Below are 22,312 nucleotides of genomic sequence, written 5' to 3' on the forward strand. Positions count from 1 at the left end.
CTCTGTGTATCTTACAGCCTCATGCCCTTCTCTTGATAAGCTCAGAACAGAGACCCTGCACCCTGGTAAGAAGTCACATTTATGAGGTGTTGCCATACTCTCCTTTGCTGTGGGTGTGGCCCTGTGAGTGCAGGGGATGCTGGGAAGGAAGAAGGCGCTGATGGCCAGAGTCACGGAGACTAGTGGACTGGGGAGCTAGAGTTCATGCTGGACTTGGGTTCATGTTCATTGGAATCCGGGAGTTTACTCCTATGCATCCTCCTCTTGTCATATCAGGGACCCAGACTTTCAGTAGGCACTGAGTCTAGCTTCGGGCTTTGGCCCATCAGGCAGATGTAGGCAAGGTGGTACCAGGACCTGTGTCAGAAGTGTTCATGGATCAGGAGCAGCTGGCTTCCAACAGAACAGAACCGTGCATTTGGTCCTCGAGAAGAGACCCCCCCATCTCTAGAATCTTCCTTCTGGAAAGCATCAGGGCAAACGACTAAGCTGGAGCAAGGTAAAAAAGCTAAAGGATGGGCCCTTTCACCCACCTCCCACAACCACACTGAGAAAGCAATTACCAAATCCTACACCACCACGCAGATCCGACATCATTACTCAACCCACATCACCAAGGAGACACCCATTAACCTAATCTCTGAGACATACATTACAAAAAAAAAAAAAAAAAAGATGCTGATATGATCAACGAACACAATAATTCAAAGCAGAAACCTAGACATTGCTGCTAAACAATACCCACATTCCTCCAGCTCAGTGTTACACAAAGTGCCGTCACCTCAATACAATATCACAAAACACCAAGTAACAAACCTTAAGCCAGCTGCAGGAATGCATCGGGGCACAATGCACTACAGCGTACACCCAACGCAATTCAAACTCTCCATCCCACAGGCACACCCATACACAAAGGCTGAAATCGTGTGGCTGCCAGAGCAACAGCAAAGGCTGGTCACGCATGTGCAGAGCTGGAGCCGGCGCCGAGCCGTAGAGCCCCCAGCCCCTCTGCACGCCCAGCAGAAAATGGTCACCGCCACGGCCTCCCCGAGCTCAGTGCCCAGCCAATCCCCAGGCACAGCGCAGCCTGCCAGAAAGCAGCAACGCCATCCTGTCTCTCCAGCAGGTGGATGTGTCCAGACCATCACCTTCAATAAGGCCTCTGGGCTCTGGTTGCTAGTAAGAGAATAAACTGTCCCCTGAGCCTGCTTCCTGAGACAGGACAAATCAGCTCTATCCTGGCTGGGGTTTAATAAGACTTTGCTGTTACTGAAAATGACAGAGCTCCAGGGATGGAGGGAGAGGTGGGGGGGTGGGCCGGGAGCGGGGGCTCACCAAGCTGGGTGCAGGAATTCCCCTTCCTCCACCAAGCCCTGCCTTCGGTGGCCATTCCAGAGCCGAGGCCGTCTTGCTGGGTGTTCACTGAGTATCGATTCAGTCTGCAAGCAATTTTAATATTTCTTCAGGGACTTTCCAGCAACAGCACAAGTCATTAATTCACCCTCCCAAATTGCTTATTCAATAGCAGGAACATGGCTCCTGAATAAAGTCCCAGAATTTATGTGACTCGCACGAGTCAGGAGGTCAAACAACTGTTATGGAGCGAAGTTAAAAATCCAAATAAAATATTGACACTTTTTTGGGGAGGGGGAGGTGGGGAAGTAAAGGTATTTAAAATAGGTTTTTGTTGCAATGCCCCAGGATAAAGAATGGAAGGAGACTGAAGACAAGTTGGAGTTTATAAAATCAATGGAATTTATTGCACATCTACTTGGCATTTAATAATTCTCTCATTTCCACATCCCCCCACCGCGTCCTAGCCATAGACAGAAAGATACACAGGTGTACAAGTGCACATCCATGCACATCAATACCGATGCATGGACCAATATAAAAACACAGTTGTGATGTGAGAATCCCAGACGCTCTGGAAAGGGACTGGTGCAGAATGTGACTGTGGCTTACATATTTGACAGAAATAGGCATAATTGGGGCAGAAATTCATGAAGTGGGTTTTGACAAATATATGTAGTATTATAAATTGTGGATCAATGCATCAGATACGACATGAATATAAAGATACACTAATCACAGTAGTAGTTTCTAGAAACATAGGAACACTTCGGTGTGTGGTAGCATTACACACTCACGTACTCAATTCAGAAACTAAAGAAGTAGATAAATAGATACAGAGAATTTGGAAACTCTACACCCAAAACCTCCCAGTGCATATAAATACTGAAACTATACCACTTAACCTAAAATTGTGGTTTGTTTGTAACACAGATGCACTGCTCATCAAACACAGGGGAGAGGCTAAGCATATTCAGAATTGCTGCTATACGCAGTTTCTGTCCGTTGTCCATGCATACATTTGCTCACTTGTCCAGATCATAGATGGGAAAAGACGAGGCCCAAATAGCTAACAAACACAGATTACTATTAATAAAGAAATTTCCAGAAGAGGTCATATTGTTCAGTCTAAAGACATTGGAGTCCCAGGCCTGCACCCAAAGTCTGGCTCCGGTGTTATTAAGCACTTGACCTTAGGCAAATTGCTCAGCCACTCTTGTCTCCTTGGCATCATAGAGAACATGCCTATTTAACAGAGTTGTAGCTAGGATTTAAATGAGCAGATGCATTTGTCACAGTGGCTGTCAGTTAGTGAATATGAAATAAGTTCTAGTTACTTCTTTTACTACTATTATATGCAGCCCTTCTATAGGGCCAGCCTCTCCTGGATTCTACCGTCTGTTCTGGGTATGAGCTAACCACCCAGTGGTTAGCTGCATGGGTTCTGCAGCCAGGTTCCCCGGTTTAAATCCTGGTTCTGCTGCCTAACAGCTGTGTGCCCTTGGGTCAGTTACTTAACCTCTCTGAGCCTCGGTTTCCACATCTGTGGAATAGGGATGATAATCTTCCTAAGAAGTTGTTAGAAATAAATTAATTCATGTAAAGTGCTTAGCACAGTGCTTGGTACACAGTGAATGTATCTTAGTGCACTCCATATCCGAAGATGTTATCCTTATCATTATTAATAATAACCTTGATTTGTTATTCAGCAAATAGTTTTTAAGCCCTAATATTCTGCCAGGCACCGTTGCTAGGTGCTGGAAATACATTAGTGAGAGAAATGGGTGTGATATCTGCCCAGGTAGAGCTCAGGGTCTAGGGGAGGACTCAGTGTGAACGGAGTAAGCAAGGAGACAAGCTTGCAGCTCTGTGCTAGACCCTGAGGGCAAGAGGGGTGCGGAGAGAAATAGATTGGAAAGCCAGGGCAGAGCCAGATTGGGAAAGATTTTGAAGGCCAGGCTGAGGAATTTTGAATTGATTCTGTTGGTAATAGGAAGCAATTGTAGGGTTTAGCCACGTCACATTCTTTCAGGAGACTGACCAATGGATTGTTTTCGAATACTGGAGTCACTGGGCCAGAGGTGGGAGGGGCAAGAGGCAAGGAGGTCAGGCCCCACCTCTGCTGCTGCTCAGGGCACTTCCTCCAGGCTTCCTTCTGCTTGCCTAGGGAGGTGGGCTTACCAGGGAGGGACACGGAGCATGGGCAGGGAGGACTTGGTCCCAGCAGTGAGGCTACACGGCACCCCTTTCACCATCACATCCGGCCAATCTTCTAGCCTCTGGATTTCCCAAGCAGGATCGTGGGGTGGACAGCTGGTGGACCCCAGTTCTAGCCCGGAAGCCCTGACAGATGAGGGCAGGGCTGGTGGTGAAAGGAGCTAGTCTGGTCACGCTCTGGGCTTGGCATGCACTGCAGACTGGTTTCCAAATGGTTAGTTAAACACATTGCCCCTTAATTTTTAAACCTATGCATATCTTGAAGTTAAATCAATCCATATGCTTACCATTCATCATATAAACCATCACTATTGCCCCCTTGGGCCAGCCCCATGGCCCATCTAGCCTGGTAAATTGTATCTGGCCTGGGCTCCCGGGGACACGTGGTGGAAGGATTATCGCCCATAGTGCCAGTCTTAGAAGGCTAAGTTGATGCAGGATATCTAAAGAAATACTATTGAAGTTGATAGCCAAGGAACCCAGTGAGAATCTAGCATCTGGCAATGTACAAAAGCCTATTTTGAAATTATTTTTATTCTTAACCTCTAGTTTAGTTTCCACGGAGGAACTGTGATAGCTTCTTGAATTTTGGTTCCTGGGTCAGTGGGAGTCAGGACCAGCAAATGGAAAGAAATGTCGATGGACAGCTAGGAGTAGGAAACTTTGAGCCTTCTAAGACTTTCTCTCAACCCTCTCAAGGCTCCCCTATATTACCACAAGGGTGGTTTCTTCACCCCCTGGCTTAAGCCAGTCTTTTCAAATATTATAGGATTTAAGAATAATCTGGGCAATTTGCTTAAATACAGAGTCCTGGGCCTTAACACCATCAGACATTTTAATCAGGAGGGCTAAAGTGCACCCCAGGGGATTCCAACGCAGGTGGCTCAAGGACAGTGGTTTGAGGAAACTCTTCTGCAAGCTTTTCATCTCTTGGAGCTCAGTCATGCCTTCTGAGAAGCAACAAAGGAGGCAGAAGCTCTTGGCGCATTTGCGGGGGGGGGGGGGGGGGGGAGGGTGGGGGGGTGCGGCGGGGCAGGGCGTTAAGCTCGGAAGCTCAGCATTCCAGCTCTACCATGCTCTAGCCAGAACGGAAGTTCCTGCCGGAAGCTTCCCGTCCACGGCCATGTTCACGCACAGACCCTGCCTGACCTGTGGGTGGTTGGTTGTCCGCGCTGAAACCTGCAGGGGTCTGAGTGGGCATGGGCGAGCCACCCTGACCTGCCGAGACTGCTGAGCCGGAGCCTAGGAAGACGACTTTGCACCAAGCACTTCCGGGCTGCCCTGCGGAGAGCAGGTTGGACGGATGCTGTTTCGTCTGCGAGGGGGCGGTCCTAAAGGTTGAGGGCTTTGGTTCCTGGGATGTACGGAGGGGAAATCCTAGTTCCTCAGGAAGGATGGGGAGGTAGGAACCATTTTTAGGGGAGGTGAAATTCTCCTGAATAATCTATGACAGTTCACTTGAAGTTCTGCCATGAAAAGTCTCCAGCTGTTTGTGCTGTTCCAGTTTGACTCAGGGCTCAGCCTGGGACATGTACCTCGCAGAGGCAGTTCTCAAAGGCCTGTGTTGAAACAGTTATGTGCAAAATGTCCTTTGCTGAAGGAAATATCGTTTTGTCCTCTGGAATGATCCAGCCTCTAATACCCAGGAAGCCCGAGGCACAGAAGGAGGCCCCGCCCACCACTCCCCTGGCTCGGTGGGCTGTGGGGCCAGCCAGGCTGAGACATTGTCGGCCCCTGGAGTTCCCTCGATTTACCAAATCAGGACAGACTTTCCCCCTGCGAGGAATGAAATATTTTCTACAAAAACTCTGAAGTGGGCAGTCTACCCTAGGACAGTTCAAACTGATTTATACATGTGCATGGCGCGTGTGTACAGAGACCTTACTTCTTGCCCTAAAGACCCTTTCAGCAAACCAGTAATATGGCCAAGCCTGGGACCAACCTGCCGTTCTGCTAAGAAGTAATTTCATCGCGGGGAAAGCCGTCTGCTCCAGGTAGCCAGACAGGATTTTATGGGGATGTGTTTGGAGATCCCATGTATATATCACGTTGTCAGCGGCTGGTTCCTACAGGTGTTATTACTCCCATTTTAGAGAAAGGAATACTAACTCTCAGGGAGCCCCCTACCCTTTGTTTCTCAGAACACAACAGAAGAGGCTGGAAATAGAATCCTGGAGTTTGGATTCTGGGCTACAGGGTATTTCTTTTCTGGAGGTAAGCTAGCGTGGTGGTTACGGGTGTGGGCCTTGCATTTAGTTTCCTTGAGTTCAAACCCCAGACTTGGCCATTTATTAAATGGGTGACGTTGGGCAAATTGCAACACGCCGTATCTCCAAAATGGGTTGTTGTGAGGATTAAGTAAACTGTTTGGGGCACGTAGAGCATTGCCTAACGCATAGTAAATACTCAGTAGACAATGGATTTTATTCCTGGGGCTCCTGTTAAGGAAGCATTGCTCCTAGAAATCCTGACCAGCCTCGCCCTGGCTGTGCTGTCACCTAACTCTCTCCAAGGTGAGCTGTCTGAGGTCACCTCGATGCTAATAGGACCTCTCCTCCTCTCCACCTCAGGGGGAGTTTTTGCACACCATTTATTATCATATAATACAATGCAATATAATATCATACATAACATAACATAATATGATGGGTAGGTTAACTTGGAAACCCTGAGGCGGACCGTGGATGGATGGATAGATGAATAGATACATTTGTACTAAGTATACATACATTATATCATTCTATTGATTTGTAAAAAGTTCCCGGTCTGCCTGGCTGTAATGAGATTTTTGAACTTTGCGTGGCGATCAATGAGTGGAATATTATTGGCCTGGAGAATTGATATACCTGCTCTCAGTGGCTTGTTCTGCTCCTAGGCTGCCCCGGCCCCCCAGGTGTACGATTCCAGCAGACACTTAACCTTTTTTACAGTGTCATCAGGCTAAAAGGAATCTAATAGTGACACAGGACTTGTGCTCAGCACTCTGCCACTATTGCTTTCCTGTCACAAATAATTTATAGCCTTCTATTTCCATCCCCGAGCCTGCACCCCAGCCCTGCCTCCTGCTTTCCCCCAGCTCCCAGGAATCAATAACCTCACACAGCCACAGTGGGACTACGGGGCGCAGAGAGACAGACGGACCCAGAGAAGGGAGGCCGACAGATGGGCAGAGAGAGCCACAGGGCAGAGAGACAGACAATGAAACACAGAGGAAGGAAGGAGAGGAGGAAGAGGAAGTGGGAGAAGGAGGAGAACCAGAAGAGGAGGAAGGATTTCCTTGGCGCTTTCTTAGAGTGTTGAGAGCTCGCGGTTTCTCCATGAGTTTAGCAAACTGTTAATAGGAGACTCATTACCTGCTTTCATTCTAACTCACAGAGCTGATGAAACTGTTTTGATCTCCAGCTTGGTGGGAGGTGGAGGCCTCCTGGGAACTTAACCAAGGAAAGAGTGACTTCACCTGCCTTGTCATTTATACTCGGAAGCACAGTCACAGCCCCCTGGCATCTACTGAGCCCTGAAGAACCTGGGGCTCATGCTGTCTGTGGATCCCTCCCAGGGATCGTGGGCGGAGGGCCCTAGTCTGTCTCGCTGAGAGTCTTTCTGATGCACCTCTTTTGGGGTCAGGCTGTGACACGTGCTGCTGTTGTCTTGTCTTCTTGGTGCTCTGTTGGGGGCCCCCATAGCCGTGGCACTGACCCGCCTGGACCATGTTGGCCTTCGAGGCCTCCTGCCTGCACCTGGCTCAGTCCCTAAATAGAAGGCAGTTGGTCCTGATGGCCACCCACAGGAACATGGCTACTCCTAGACGTTGCTATTATTATTAGCACTAGCATTTACTGAGCCAAGCATCATACTAATCATCTGACATGCATTATCTTATTTAAACCTCACAACAATCCTGGGAGGTGGACAGTGTTATTATCCTCTTTTACAGGTGAGGGAGTAAGAAACTGTCAGGGGTCTCATAAGAGAGAGTCCCCTGAGCTGGGACTCAGACTCAGGCAGACTGGGCCCAGAGCCCACCCCCTTCATCCATTTACCCTAGTCACACCCTTGCCAAGCTCCTCAAGTGCCTCGTGCTGGGCTCAGGCCAAGCCAGGAAAGGTTGGGGAGCAAGGGCCCATCCCTGTGCAGGAGAACATGCTGGAAAGAGAAGTAGGGAGCAGGGGGTCCTGACAGGGCCGTTTTCCCATGGCAACAAGAAATGGCACTTGCTAGCCGCCTAGTAGAGACATGGGCTCCCGGACTCCCCACTGATCCCCCCAAAGATCTTTACCTGCACACTTGAGGGCCAGACCCGCCTGGGGCCATGGAGGACATGCATGTGTCTGGCTGTCTTGCAGTGCCAAGAATGAAAAAGATGGGAAGAGAACGAGGAGAAACGGGAAAGTAGTATCAGACAGTCACCCACAGCAGTCCTACACTTTATCTTTTTAAGCTCTAGTGATAATCCCCTGCGTTGTTGGTCATGTACGGGGTTCCAGGTCAGCAATCAATAACCACCAGGTATCCACGATTCCAGTTCTTAAATTTCCCCAGATCAGCTCTGGAGTCTAGTGAGTGCCCACTTCTTTGGGGGGCATGGATGGACACCAAGAAGATGAGTAACTCACGCAGGCGCACTGCCCAGCTCCTCTCCCACGGATCCCCAAGCCGCTGTCAGGGAGTAGTGATTTTCCATCACTTGCTGCCTCAACTAAATCTACACCAGTGCCCCAGGGGTCAGAGGCTCTTGGTAACAAATATAGAAACTCCACAAGGCCATCCAGTTATCTGAGTCAACCAGCCCCAGCCCTGGGGTTTCCTTAGTCCAGGGCTCACATGCCTGCAGTCCAGAGCCCCCCACAGCAGTCCCAGTCAGATCCCAGAAGCTTTTGCTGCAATGAGTTCAGAGCAGCTGCTCTGAGCTGCACAGCCCCCTTCTAGACTTTTCCTATAGACCAGTCTCAACGGGCCTCGACTCCTGTCTGATCTTTCCCATTGTGATCATGCTCCAAACCTTCCCCCAGCTCTAGGGAGATGAACTTGCCTTCTGCTGTGCTGAGAGAGGGGAGCTGTAAAAGCTCCTTTACAAAGCTTTTAGCCACCTCGAAATGCACCATCTCTCACCAGCTCTTCCTGCTGCCTCTCCTTGCTCTGCCTTGTTTTCTCAGTCATCTGCATTCTGCCAGGCAACTTCAGGCTCTCCCCCTAGTTCTTCCTCCTCAGCTTGCCAATGTATCCAGGTCCTTCCTACCTAAATGGCCTTCCCTCCCCCTCAGCCGCCAGTTCCATCCACTGGCTTCCACACTTTTCTCTCCTCTCCTTTCCTACAGACTTCTGAAGGCACTGGTCTACTTTCACTGCCTCCCTCTCCTCCTGTTCACTCCCTAACCTCTTTCTGTCCTGTCCCAGTTGCTTTGATGAGACCGCTGTCCCCCAAATTCCCAAATCTGTGCCTCTTCTTATCCCAGTTCCCTCCAGTCTTTACATTGTCATTCATGCTGTGAATTATACTCTCCTTTTGGAAACGTTCTTCTCCAATGACTTAGGTGAAATGGTCCCATCGCGGTCCTGCCATTTCCAATGTGATCAATTCCGAGCCCTCTGCAAGGTCAGGTTCTTTTCCTCAGCCTGTGAAGGTGGGTGCCCTCCAGACACCCGCTCCTTAGGTCCCTTGTCTCTATCAATACCCTTTTCCTTGACAGTCTAAGATCTGTGCCTACTGTGCCAGCTGGACACTCCCTTACCACCCCAGACACTGCAAGCCCAAGACACAACCAGCCACCTCCCTCCCTATCCTCTCCTGACAGTGGCACAAAGCATGAGCCTGCCTTGTCCCCAGAACTGAGGGTCTTAGAGCCATGGTTAGGTCCAGCCAGTTGCTAAATCCTGGTCATTCTGCCTTCACAGTGTCTTGCAGACTCTTTCCTTTCCTTCCTGAGACCTCGTGCCTGTGTGCTGCCTTACCCGGATCTCTAATTTCGAGATCACTCCCAGCTTGAGACTCGCTCTAACCCTGGCTGCCGCATGTTGAGAGAAGTGTGACAAAGTCACAGAGAGCACCCGTTTCAGGGACGGAGTTCTACCTCCGCCCTCACCAACAGTGTGGTCTTGACTAAGCCACTTAACCTCTGTCAGCTTTAGTTTTCAACCTGCAAAATGAGAATAGTATCTACTCGGGAGGTTGTTGGGAGAAGGCGCGGTCGTATGTATAAGTGACATAAATTGCATATAATTTGGGCACCTACTAGATGATGAACAGATGGAAAATCACTTTTACCATCATTACTTTCCAGTTTTCAGCCTTATTTCCTCTTTCTCCTTTATGTACCTCCACTGCTCCTGGCTGGCCAGTCTGGGCTTTAACCCCTAGAACTAACTTGGCTTCCATGCCTTTCTTCTCCCTTCCTCCAGCACCTGCTCATAATGCTCCCACCCTACCCCGCCACGACCGCTTTGCTCATCTTAGAACCGTAATATTTTTCACTGGGAAGGAGCCCTTCAAGATCCTGTGGTCCCACCTTTTTACTTTACAGCTGAAGAAACAGAGGCCCCAAGAGACGGATGGATGAGCCCCAGAGCTCTTGAGGCTGTTGAGAGGCAGAGTCAGAAGCAGGACAGCACCCCCCCCCCCCACCAGACCACCTGCTGCCCTTACACTCCCCTCCCTGCCCTCGGTTGGTTCCTTCCTCCGTTCAGCCCTGCCCTCTCCTGCCCTGCCCTCCCCTGAAGGTCTGCATGAAGATCTACTTCCTCAGGGACTCTTTCCCAGTCCCCTACCCGCAAGGGTCTGGGATCTTCCTCCTCCTCCTTCTAACGTTTACTCCTAGGCCCCTTGGGACTCCTGAGCTTTCTCTGGGTGTGTGTCCTTGCTCCATCCAGCTTTACCTCTAGCACAGAGAGGCAGGTGCCTTATCTCTGTTCCCGTGAGCGCTCACTTAAACCAGAGCGGGGTCTGCTCACGGCTTCTTTTTTTTTTTTTTTAAAAAGATTTTATTTATTTATATGACAGATAGAGATCACAAGTAGGGAGAGAGGCAGGCAGAGAGAGAGAGAGGAGGAAGCAGGCTCCCTGCCAAGCAGAGAGCCCGATGCGGGGCTCGATCCCAGGACCCTGGGATCATGACCTGAGCGAAAGGCAGAGGCTTTAACCCACTGAGCCACCCAGGCGCCCCTGCTCACGGCTTCTGACTCACCTGGCTGGTTTGGGTGAACTTGGCCCCCACGCTTCTGTGTAGGGAGGGGCAACGCCATAGGAGAAGCTGCTTTCAAGGGTACCTATTTGGACTAGTGGGCGGAGGGGAGCCTTCCTTGGTCTTGGAATTGGTCTTCTGTATCACTGAGCCGTGGGATCCTCAGATCACTGACAAGCAGGCTCATCCCAGCCCTGGGGTGTTTGATCTCACCCCCGCCCCCCACCAGCGCATACAGGGTGGGTGCCAGACTTTTCAACTAGGCTAGTAAAGAAGCTGTGATCCACGTAAGACCCCAGAAAAGCAAATCATTGGGCCAGCGAGCTGGGCAGGAGCTGGGCAGTGCATGGACACAGGAAGAAGCATTTCAGGGCCTGGTATTTGGAGAAGGGACCATGAGCTGTGCTAGAATCCCGGGGACAAAAAGGGCTACCTGTGACCCAGCCCTTTCCTGGTTACATTTTTTTAGCTCAAGACATAGGGAAATCTTACTCTGTCCCCCAACTCTAGAGGACTGTGGTACAGTCCCACTAGGAAAGCCAGCTCCAAAATGATCTCCAGACCCAGGGAGTCCTGTTCAAAGGATCTTTGCATGTGGTCGAGGAGGGAAGGGTGGGCAACAAGCCACCAGGGCCGTCCCCACCCCCAGAAAAGGGAAAGATGCTGTGCTCCACTCACTCTGCTGCCCAGTCCTTGCCACCAAAAATCAGGCTGCAGCTCAGACGATACACCCCGCAGGAGAGCATGCAGACCGCCTCTGTCCAGCTGCACTAGGCTGGCTCTGCAGAGCCCTGGAGAGGGGGTAGGGGGTGAGGGGGGAAGCTTATGCCTCGCAGCAGTCAGCAAGGTGGGTACAGGGAACTGAGGGATGAGAAAGGAGCTGGGAAGCTTGGGAGAGGCCCTGTGCAGGGCTGGGCCGGACCTGGTGCCGGCAGGAGTAGGCACGTGATGTATGATGCTGTTGTGATGCTGTTGCAGGATCATCAGGACCAAAGTTCAGCAGCCTTTCCACCCAACGCCGGATGGGGCTGGGACAGGAGTGACTGCCCCTGGCCACACCATTGGTAAGAGGGCTTAAGGAGGGGAGGAGGCGGGGCCCCACCTAGGAGAGCCAGACACTCCCGCCCCCTGAATGGTCCACCTGCCCATCTACCTGAGGTCCCAGGCCCTCTTTCCCAGCCCACACTCTTCCTGAGCTCCTAGAGGTCAGGATCTCCCCAAGAGACTCACTCACCAGAACTGTTCTCTGCCTTCTGCTCACATCTCCTTGCAGCTCCTTTTCTATCTCTGTCTCTGTCTAAATCAAGATTTTCCTTTAGCTTTTTTAAAAAATATTTTATTTATTTGACAGAGAGAGACACAGCAAGAAAGGGAACACAAGCAGGGGGAACGGGAGAGGGAGAAGCAGGCTACCTGCTGAGCAGGGAGCCCCATGAGGGGCTCAATCCCAGGACCCTGGGATCATGACCGGAGCGGAAGGCAGATGCTTACCGCCTGAGCCTCCCAGGTGTCCCCATCCTTTAGCTTTTCCTCTCCCCCTTCCATCTCCTTCCTCGTCTTTTGTTTTTATCTGATTCTGTCTCTACTTGCCTCTTTTTCTCCTACCTTCTTACCGCATGTAATTTTTCAAATTCTTTCTTCTCTTCTCCTCTCCTCTCCCTTCTCTCTTTCTCTTTCTCTCTCTCTCTGCCTTTCCCTTTCTCTGCATGTGTGGCTCTGGATCTGTTCCCCCCTCTCTGCTCCTCATGGCGTCTTTCCTCTTAACCCGTCTCTTCTTGATCTGTCTCTCTCCCCTCCCGTCTGTACTCTGCTGCTTCTGCCTCCTTATATACTGATCCTTGCTCATGGCCTCTCGGAGACATGACCTAGGCCCGCTGCAACCCTAGCTAATGTCCCCTGCCATATAGTCTTCCCTTTGACCCAAGGGCTCTTGGTGGGGCTGTAGCCATAGATGTGGCCTGAGGCATAAGGGGCTGAAATGTGGTTCCTTTTCTCCCGCTGCCCCTCTTGGCAGCTGTCCCCTTCTCTCTGGACCAGCAGGAAGTAGAGTGGCTGGTCCAAGCCCTCCTGAAGTTGGCAGGAGCCGTAGTTTCTGAGGCCATGTTACAGCGTGTGCCGGCAAGCAGGGCTGGGCCAGCCTGTACCCGAGTTGATCACTGTACAGTGTCACTAACCTGTGCCCTGCGGGAGAAATGAGGAGCTTCTCAAGTGATTTCAACACCAGAGGCAACTGGTAGAGAGGAGCCACGGCCTCCTGGGCAATATCACGCCCATTCTTGTATCTCCTAGAGGGTCAGAGACAGAGCCTAGAAAGCCGCTGCCTCTGAAACAAAGTTGGTAAAGGCCGGCCCAGGAGCCTAGAGACCGTGAGCTGGGGTGTGTTTAGAAGGGTCAGGCAGGCCCCAGGGTGGCTGGCTACGCAGGGAGGCCTGCTAGGAGCTGTGCCTTCTGTAGAAACACCGAGTCACTCTCGGGATTGAGTCGGGGTTAGTGTTTCCCTCCATCCTCAGGAAGTGAGTTGAAGGGCCCAGCGGAGTCTCTGGGGTGAAGACCTGGAGCTGTAGAGCCCTGCGCTCCCTGTAAACCACAGAGGACAAAGGGGACTATGAGTTCCCCATCCCTTTTACTGCCTCTGCCCCTCTCTGCCCCAGCCCTGGGGCTTTAGCCTGTCATCACAGCTGTTATCCTGATGGCCTTTCCTCCTTACTCTCATCCAGTTCCCAGTACGGCCTCCCCTCCTGTTTCCAGCGCCTCCAATGATCCAGTGGGATCCTACTCCATCAATGGGATCCTGGGGATCCCTCGCTCCAATGGTGAGAAGAGGAAACGTGATGAAGGTAGGGAGGAGGGAAGAGGCTTGGCTTCCCTGTGCATGCTTTGTCCTTGGACTCGGAGCTCCGGTTTCGGCCGGGCCTCGCAGCTGCTCTGCTGTGAGATCAGTTTTAGTAGCAAAGCCCAGGTCCCCCCACTGCCCTGCTGGCTCCTGGAGAGGGAGGCAGGCTGCTGGCCATCAGCTTCCCCATCTGCTCTGCAGCCTCAGCGGCCTCCTCTTCTGCTGGGACTGCCCCTGACATCCCAGCGGGGTGCAAGTGTGGGAGCATGAGCTGTGTATCTTGGGGGTGTCAGGAAGTTGGGGGACAGCTGATCTCTGACCCAGGGATTAAAGACCAATCTGCCCTTGTTCTTACCTGATCCCAACCCATCAGAAGATGGGGGCATGATGTCACACGTGGCTGACCCAGGTGTCCTTTCTCTGTGACACCTGGATTCTGCCCCCCCCCCACCCCCACTGAAACCACTCAGGGAGCTGGACATGGGCCTTCTGTATTCTGCCCTATGGGAGGAGACACCACTCAGGCTCTTGTCTGCCCCCCCCCCCCCATTCCAGGTAATGCTTCAAGGTGCGGCCAAGACTGTTGGGCAGGGAGTTCAGGGGAGGGAGAAATGAAGAGGAGGAAGACGGGAAAGGACGAGAAGAGGCAGTGGTGACCAGGAGCTTGGGAGAAGGTGTTTTACAAATGTTGAGACATGAGGAGTCCCTTGGTGACCATCTGATTCTCTTCCGATGAGAGAAGGGCCCAGGGCACAGGGCCCACAAGCCCAGGCCGGTGGAGACACCAGTGTCTGGAGCCTGCTTCCTGTCCTGGACTCATGGTCCCTGCTGGGGAAGCAGTCACCTTCTGGTCTAGGGAGGGTGTATGATTTTAAGGGTACCTCCCATGAAATAGAATCCTCTAGAGATGAACATAAAGGGGCACTGCATATCCCATTAGCCGGGACAGTCCCAATTTATGCTTTTTGTCTCTGCATCTTGGCCCATCGGCATCTCTTTTTTCTCTCAAAAATGTCCTGTTTGGACAGTAAATCACATGGCCATCCCAAGCATAGACAAGCCTTTGATTGGGGTAGCGTTCGAGGGTAAGGAATGGAGAAAAGGGACAAAAGTGAGATTCCCTGTGCCCAGGCTGAGGGCAAAGAGAGTGTGAAAGCCCCGACCTCCAGCGGAAGGGATGGAGCATGGGAGAGGCCTGGGTCTGGCAAGACAGTGATGACCTGGTGCTGGCCTCCTTCCAGAAGCCCTAATGGCCTCGTTTCACAGGGAAACAGCTTGTCTGGCTCTATTTCTCCTTCTTCCAAAATATCGAAACCCATTTGGCTGCCACGGCCTTTGCCACTCACTAAATTTCATTGTGGTTGTTTTGGCGGCAGCCCCTGATGGGCAGGGAGAGGCTTCCGGAAAGGCGCTAGGTCCCAGTCCTCCCTGGGGGCTTCCCACACTCCAGCCTTAGCCAGGCGCCCTGGCACCCTGAGTGGTTTGGAAGATTCTTCTCCAGGCCCCAAGGGTTTCCCCTTTCACCACCAGCCCGTGCATTTTTTAGAGTGTGAGAGGTCCACCAGGCAGGGCCGAGGGAAGCCATAGGACCCCACTCCCCTGTGTACTCTTCCTTTTTGTCTGTGTTTGGGGCCAAACATGCGCTGTTTCCTGGGCTCCTGTGGGCCCAGCAAAGGAGGCCAGTGCAGGAGGCTATGACCACCCAGGGTTGGGCCCTGCCGCCCCAGAACAGAGCGCTCTCCTCCCTGCAACTGATCGCCTTCATTGTTTCAAGTCAATTCAATTCAGTGAACCTTTCTTGTGCATCTGCAGCAAGAAAGGCTTGGTGCCGGAGGATCCCAAAGCAGAACAAGATATGATTCTTGTCCTTAAGGAGCTTACAGTCTAGTGGGGCATGTAAATCATGTGAGCCCAGAGAGCAGAAAGGCCCATCAGATAGCTGTGTTGTGATGGAGGTCTGGGCCGCAGACCATGGGAATCCAGAGTCGGGAGGGAGTAGCCTGGCGGGAAGGGCTGCATTTCAAGGAGGGGCTTGAATGATGGGTCAGGGGCATGTTCAGGGACAATGGCAGTGTGAAATTCTATCTGGTAGATTGTGCCTTGTGACCAGAGGTGCTGTGGTGGGAAGACTCACGCGTGCTCTGGCAGGGCTGAAGGGGTGGGAGGGAAAGGCTGGAAGGGAAGGCTAAGTGCATGCGTTAGGGCTACAGGAGATCAGCCCGAGACCGGACCGTGTTCTTTGTTCTGCAGACATGAGTAGCCACTGTGTCTGAGCAGGAAGGGAGAAGAGCAGGGCTAGGTTTGGGAAGGCCATCCTCCAGCAGGGTGGCTGTGATGGCAGCGGGGAGATAGCTCAGGAAGCAGTTGGCTTCTTCTAGGTAAGGGCTAATGGGAGCTCTCGGTTTCCCCTATGGCTTAAACACCTACCTCCTGGGCCCAGCCAGGGGACAAGGAGGATCTGAGGCCCTACTTCTTTTGGGATGGCGGGGATGGCTCTCTTGCCTTGACTCCTGCTTCCTCTGACCAACCCCAGCCCAGGTGGAGCCACCATTTCCCTGGGAGAGGGCAGCACCTGTGAGGGAAGCCTGTTTTCCCTGACCTGCCCCTGTGCCCACCCTGGGCCGCTGCACACAGTTGACCTGTCGGTGGGATCCAGGTGGAAGGGAGAGGAAAGGAGAGAGCAAAGGCAGACCTTTTGCAGCTCTGCCCCCTCCCCCATCCTGGGTGCCTCCAAGCAGCCAGGCCCCGTTTGCATTAGGGAGCAGCTCAGATGATTAAGAATAGGAGAGATAATTATGTGTCAAGATGATGTAGCCCAAGTGTGCGGTCAGGCCAAGGTAGCACAGCAGCTGGCAGGCCGGTGGCAGGAGGCGGCCTCAGGCACGGGCTGCAGACGCCCAGGTGTGTCCTTCAGCCACCAGGCGTGCGGCACAGGCTACAAGGAAACTGACCGGGGGTGGGGGGGGGGGTGCCCTGCAGGGCGCTGGGATGGGAATGGGGAAGCATGCCAAGGGACTAGACCTCCAGGGAGCAGAGGGGCCCTTCTCTCTCCAGGAGGACCCCCCTTGGCCCCACGCACTGTGGCATCTCTCTAGAAGTGCCGTACCCCGAGGGCAAGTCTTAGCCTCTCTGTCCTCAAGGAAGCCGCTCCGGCTCCTGCCTCTGGGTACAGTTCGGCCTATTCTTCAGCTCTAACAATGTCACGGTGGTGGGCATTAGTGAGGACAATCTCTGCAGCGTGTGCTGGCATTATTGGAGACAATCTCAGCGGTAGTTATTGGTGTTCACAGTGATAATACCCAGAGCATTATTGGCACTGGCACTCGGAATATGGACGGCGTTATTAGTATCTGCAACAATCATAGCTGTGGAGATATTAGTAAAGGGCCGATCAGCTGTGACTCCGGGGAGAAGGGAACTGACAGTGTCTGTGAGCCTGCCTGAGATGCCTTCTCATGCCATTGGACGTATGGGAAAACCCCTGGACTTTCTTCTGAGACACGTGCTAGTCAAGAAGCTTTGACACTCTCCACTTACCTGAGTCCAGGAGCTCCCAGAACGAGACAGGCAGATGGACCAGGGATAGACCAGGAAGCTATGTCACAAAGCATCCAGAAGCCAGGCTCTCCATCGGTCGGAGAAGGTAGATCCCCAGTTAGTGCCCTGCTAGGATCCTTACCTCTTTTTGGCTACAATTTCAGTTGAGTATATTAGAGTCCCTTGAAGGGACACGGCTTCCCTGAATACTGTATGCCCTGGTTTATGTGGCTGGAAGGGAGAGACTCTTGTATTTTTTCAAGCTGGAAAACCAGAATCCTTTGCCTTCACCCATCGCTTTCGGCCGTAGCCTAAAGCATCGCTGTCCGTGTGTGTTGTTGACGCACGGAGCAATTACATAACTTGTCCAAAAATCCAAATGAAGTCATATGGTATGAGGCTGGTTATCTGTGTGAAGGAAGGTGTGTTGGTATCATCCTTTGATGTGTGGGCTTGCAGCGGGCCGTGATTTGGCATTCCATTAATTAGGTGCACAATGAGTTGCGCGGTTAAGAGGTGCCCAACCCCGTGCAGGGGTGTATTTGCAGACTGGGCGGGTTGCAAGGAAACGGCTCAGTCCTGTCACTGCCTTTAATAGCTCCCTTCTGCTTTGGATGTAGCCATAACTGGAAAAAGAGCCTTATTTCCTGAGTTAGTTAGGGGTTGCTCAGGTTAGACTTGGAGCAGACGAGGGGATTCGGCGGTGGCAGTGAGCAGCGCCTGCCTGGTCCAGGAGCCCTGGCTTCGGGCAAGAGGAGGCTGCAGGACCCCTGCCCAGCAAGGAGGAGGACGAGGGTGCCAGGTGGAGGCAAGCAGGCTGTCCCCTGGAGTGATATGGCTGGGCAGTGTGGCTCAGTGGGGAGAGGTGTGGGCCCCTGGAGTGAGCTCCAACCCCCCCCACCACCCCACCCCGGGTTGGAATCCCAGTGGCTCGGGCAGATTGCTTACCCTTCATCAGCTCAGTCATCTCTGTACAATGGAGAAGGTTTTGCACTCACTTCAGGGGGACTGTGGAGAGGACCACACAGAAGCACGGATACGGCGTTGAGCCAACTCCATCTTGGAAGGCAGGTCGTCGTGGGTCTGCGGGGGAGGACCTAATCAGCAGGTTTATACTTTGAAGGAACGTGAAGTCATGTCAGAATAAAACCTATTTGGGCCCACGTTCCCTAACCTTGGTGTGGGAACCTGACACTGGGACAAGCTCACAGGGATGGGGCCCGGGAGTGGGGGAAAGATGTCAGCAACCCGTGTGTGATCGGGAGGACCTTTGTCCCTTTCTGCATGGTCATTTGCTGTGTGGTTATCTGGGTGGGCCACGTGTCCTCTCTTAATGTCCAAAGGCATTTTAGATGCGCATAATTAAATCTAGGACCCCTTCTTTTCTAACATGGAGGCATCCCTCCCTCTCTCCATTGCTGTGCATTTCTTCTCTCACATGTAAGTGTATTTATTTAGCTAGGGAAACATGTGCGTGTTGTTTTATGGACACCATGTAATTTTTTACGTGGTTTATGCAAATGTGGGTAAATGTGCATTTACCACCCTTCTGAGATCTTTGGGTGAAAAGGGGTGTGGAATGCCTGCCCGGGGCAGGTGTGCAGTCTTCTGGGTAGTGTATATACTTGAAGAGACAACCAGGTGTGGGCAGGTACGTGTCTGCCAGCACTAGTGAGCAGGGAGAGCTCTAGGCCAGGCCTGAGCCTGTTAAGGCTCTGTGGTCTGAGTCCACAGGTGTGCGTATAGAGTGTCACCCAAAAGGCCCCGTAGGCACCACCTTGCATTCTGGAGGCAAAAGGATGGGCTGTTGTGAGCCTGACTCCTGGTTTGCCTGGGGCCCAAGGCCGGGGAGACTGAGGCTGGGAACCCTTACACCCTCAGTGTGGGAGTTGTCACTCAGAAACCTCACAGCCCTTGCAGGAGGAGCCTGGTCTCCTAATCTCCGGGTCTTGTCCCCAGTCTTCTACCTGCCTGTCTTTCGGGATCTCTCAGTGTCTGTCTGTCTCTTATTTGCTCTAGTCGAGGTATACACTGATCCTGCCCACATTAGAGGAGGTGGAGGTTTGCATCTGGTCTGGACTTTAAGAGGTATGGGGGACAGAGGGAATATGGCGTGGGGGTCAGGGGACAGAGCTGGGGGGTGGTGGTTAGAGATAATTCAGAGGGGGGGCTCCTAAGAGCCAGGGAGCGGAAACGAGGAGGTGGGTCAGGCTTCCACTGGGAAACCAAGAGGCTAACAGAGTCTCAGGGCTTGGATCACTTCGGCCACGGGCCACTGCCGGGTTTGGGGGCTAAGGCCCCAGCGGCCTGGAGGGTCAGGCACTTCATGGATGGGGGGCACTTTTTCCAGCCCTTGGAAAAACAAAGAGCAGATCGGGTAGTAAAACAAAAGCAAAGGAGACCTGGAAGCACCTGACAGCCCTAATTCATCACGGCCCAAGTTTTTTCCTGTGTTCCCATTATATTTGTTTGTAAAAGTGGAAATCAATTTTGAAGGTAATTTTCTGGAAAGAATGGAAGGGAGGTGGGAGGGCCGGATAAGGCAGAGATGGTAAAAGGAAAAATTTAGGCCAGGCACAGCCCAGGGGCAGCTCTTGGCAAGGTGAAAGAAAATTGCATATTCAATCTCCATCCATGAATCTCCCTCACTGCTGCCCGCCTCCTGCTTGAAAACAATGAAGGCTTTTTCCCAACGCTGGGCAGGGCCTCGGTATCAGCCTCACTTTAACTTCAGGGTCATTAATTCCCTGATTATTGAAGGAGAAGAGAGGGTTGCAGCATCGTCAATTTCGAAGGCACACCCCCCCCCCACCACCCCCCATGTGATCGGGCCCTGGCTGGGCTGGGGTGGGGGGCAGCCGGGGTGAGGTGAGGTGTTGTTTCCAAAGAGCAAAGGGGTGGGGAGGGAGGAAATGGGGAGCCAAGCGGACTGGGGGGAAGGAAGGCAGGAGGAGGGTGGAGGAAGGCAGTCATTACTGCATACCTCTGTTGTGTTGTTATTGCAAATTAAAAGTAGCATGTTCCACTCCACAGCTATCTTTGGGGAGGGAGGGGCACCAAGGGAGGTGGGGGATCTTATCATTGCTTCTTCAGCAGACCAGCCGTGGTGTCACCGTGTGAGGTGACATTTGAATTTACAATTCCGCTGAGAAAAGCCATTAATTCACAAATTAACATTTCTCCCTCTCCCTCTCTCTTTAACACTCTCTCCCTCTCTCACATGGATGTGCAAGCAATTGAAAAGACAAAGGAAATAGCCTTAAGGAAGAGACTTTACTGCTAGTCTGTCTGTGCTGAGATGGCTCCCCCTGCTTCCAGATAGATAAACCAATTACCTGAGCCGCCCTGCTCCTGGCCGCCCGCGCTCGCCTCCTTTTGTAGGCGGCCTCCGTGGCCGGACTACACTCAGGGTAGCTCATTAATGTAAAGCAGGCGTGCCCTGGTCACTGGTCTCTCTTCCCCACTCTCTTCTTGGAGGGGCAACGGGAGGAGTGCTGGTCAGAAGAGGCAGACGAGGAGAACACCCCCCGCCCCCAAGAGGAGAGGCTGCCTGGCCCTGGGACTTCCCCTGCGCAGGTGGGGGACGACCGCAGGTGGGCTCTGCTTGGGAGGCTGGCGTGAGGCGGGCGTCAGAGCCTGACTCCCTCTGGCCTTTTGGTCCAGATGCCAAGGACGGCCAGAAGCAGAGAGCAGTCTGAACGCAGCTTGCGTGTGCAGAGCCTAGGGAAGTTTTGCGGAGCGTACGCCCTGTTAGTGGGACAGGATTCTCGGCCGAGGGAGCTGGGAGGGGCTGCCGAGGAGTGTCCAGGAGACACCTTGAGGCTGCACCGTGTTGCAGAATCCTTAACCAGACTCAGCACCTGGGCACAGCCATGTCTGCGTACCCCTTCCTCCTTCCACACCTGCGTCCCCCTTCCTCCTTCCACACCTGCGTCCCCAGCCCTTGGCTTCCCTTCTCAAAGACTACCACCCCCTGCCCCACCAACCCAGGAGCCCAGAGCCCAGGGTGGTGTGCTCTTGGAACCCTGGAGTGAGCTTCCATCCTGGGCAGGAAATCACAGAGCCACTGTGAGAGCTTTCCCTCTCCTCCAAGCTCTGGCCAGGCACTGTAAGAAAACATTTTGCTAGCAGAGGGAAGCTGAACAGAGTTGGAGTTTCTCTAAGGAGAGGTCCTCTGTGGATTATGGCTGGATTTCACATCCCCACACGACCTGGCTTAGGTCATAGACTCTGCCCCTCATGAGGCAGGTCCTGTGAAAGTCCAGAAACCAATCTACACGAAGGCAGTCATCTGTCTGGGCAAGTGTCCGAGCTTAACTGTATCCACAAAACTCAACCTATGTTCCTTTTCCAACAAATCGTCAAAGCCTGGCTAATGTCCACTCCAGTCCGAGAGAGTTAAGACACGGAAAAAAAAGAGAAATCCTCTTATGAGCACACACTCATTGTTATGATTCTATCTTCCCAGTAACCTGGGAGATCAGACCGTTGGTACCCGAGAGGGGAGTTTCTCTGAGATGGATCACTTACTTTAGCCCCGTTTTCTGGGTAGTGTCAGCCACGAGCCTGTTGAACACTCATCATATTGTTACCCAGAAGTAGGGGTAGGTTATGTCGATATTTTATTTGGCGTCTGTGCACCCGTGGACTTGCTTTTGTCTGTGGGGAAGGACCAGGGTTTGGCCATGGCTCTGTGTACTTGGCCAGGGTGTGTGGATTCGTATGTAAATCTCTGTGTTCACCCCAGAGACCGGCAGCCAGATCCCTAAGCGGTGTGGTTTCCCAGCCAGCTCATGCCGCTGTGAAGAGTTGTATTTGCTTCTTTGAGGCAGACCATTGAGATCTCGCACAAAAGAGACTTTGCTTCATAAGGAGCTGGGACAGACAGGTCGCCCTGCACCCAGGAGAGAATGGACAGATCTGCCGTGGAGGGGTTCCCTCCACCATTGGAAACCGGGGTGAGGGTAGCATAGTACCCGAACTTTCCCGGCCAAGGCCTCAGGTCCTCCTGCCACCCGCTGTATCCGTGCCCTCCTGCGCACGTGTGTGCACACACCCGTCTTGTCAGAATGTGTCTTCACCTCCTATCTTCCCCGCAGCAACCCCCTTCCAGCCCTGAAGGTAGGCATCAGTCTCCTTCCTCCACGGGCAAGGGCACCAAGCGAGAGAAATCCGCTGCCTCAGCTCTGCCCTTCTC

General features: G+C 52.6%; 1 protein-coding gene across 6 annotated transcripts in view; it reads left to right on the plus strand.

The window, feature by feature from the left end:
• The window catches only part of PAX2 (paired box 2), a 90,596-nt gene that overhangs the window by 30,795 nt on the left and 37,489 nt on the right, over positions 1-22,312 (plus strand). For 5 of the 6 annotated variants that reach the window (XM_046026151.1, XM_046026147.1, XM_046026148.1 and 2 more), the window contains exons 5-6: positions 11,724-11,809; positions 13,463-13,582. In XM_046026151.1, the coding sequence (XP_045882107.1) occupies positions 11,724-11,809; positions 13,463-13,582 (206 nt within the window). Of the gene's footprint in view, positions 1-11,723; positions 11,810-13,462; positions 13,583-19,134; positions 19,204-22,312 lie in introns of all 6 variants that reach the window. The other variant, XM_046026152.1, reaches the window with a different exon arrangement.

The sequence above is a fragment of the Meles meles genome, chromosome 13, assembly GCF_922984935.1.
Source record: "Meles meles chromosome 13, mMelMel3.1 paternal haplotype, whole genome shotgun sequence".
Classification (NCBI taxonomy): domain Eukaryota; kingdom Metazoa; phylum Chordata; class Mammalia; order Carnivora; family Mustelidae; genus Meles; species Meles meles.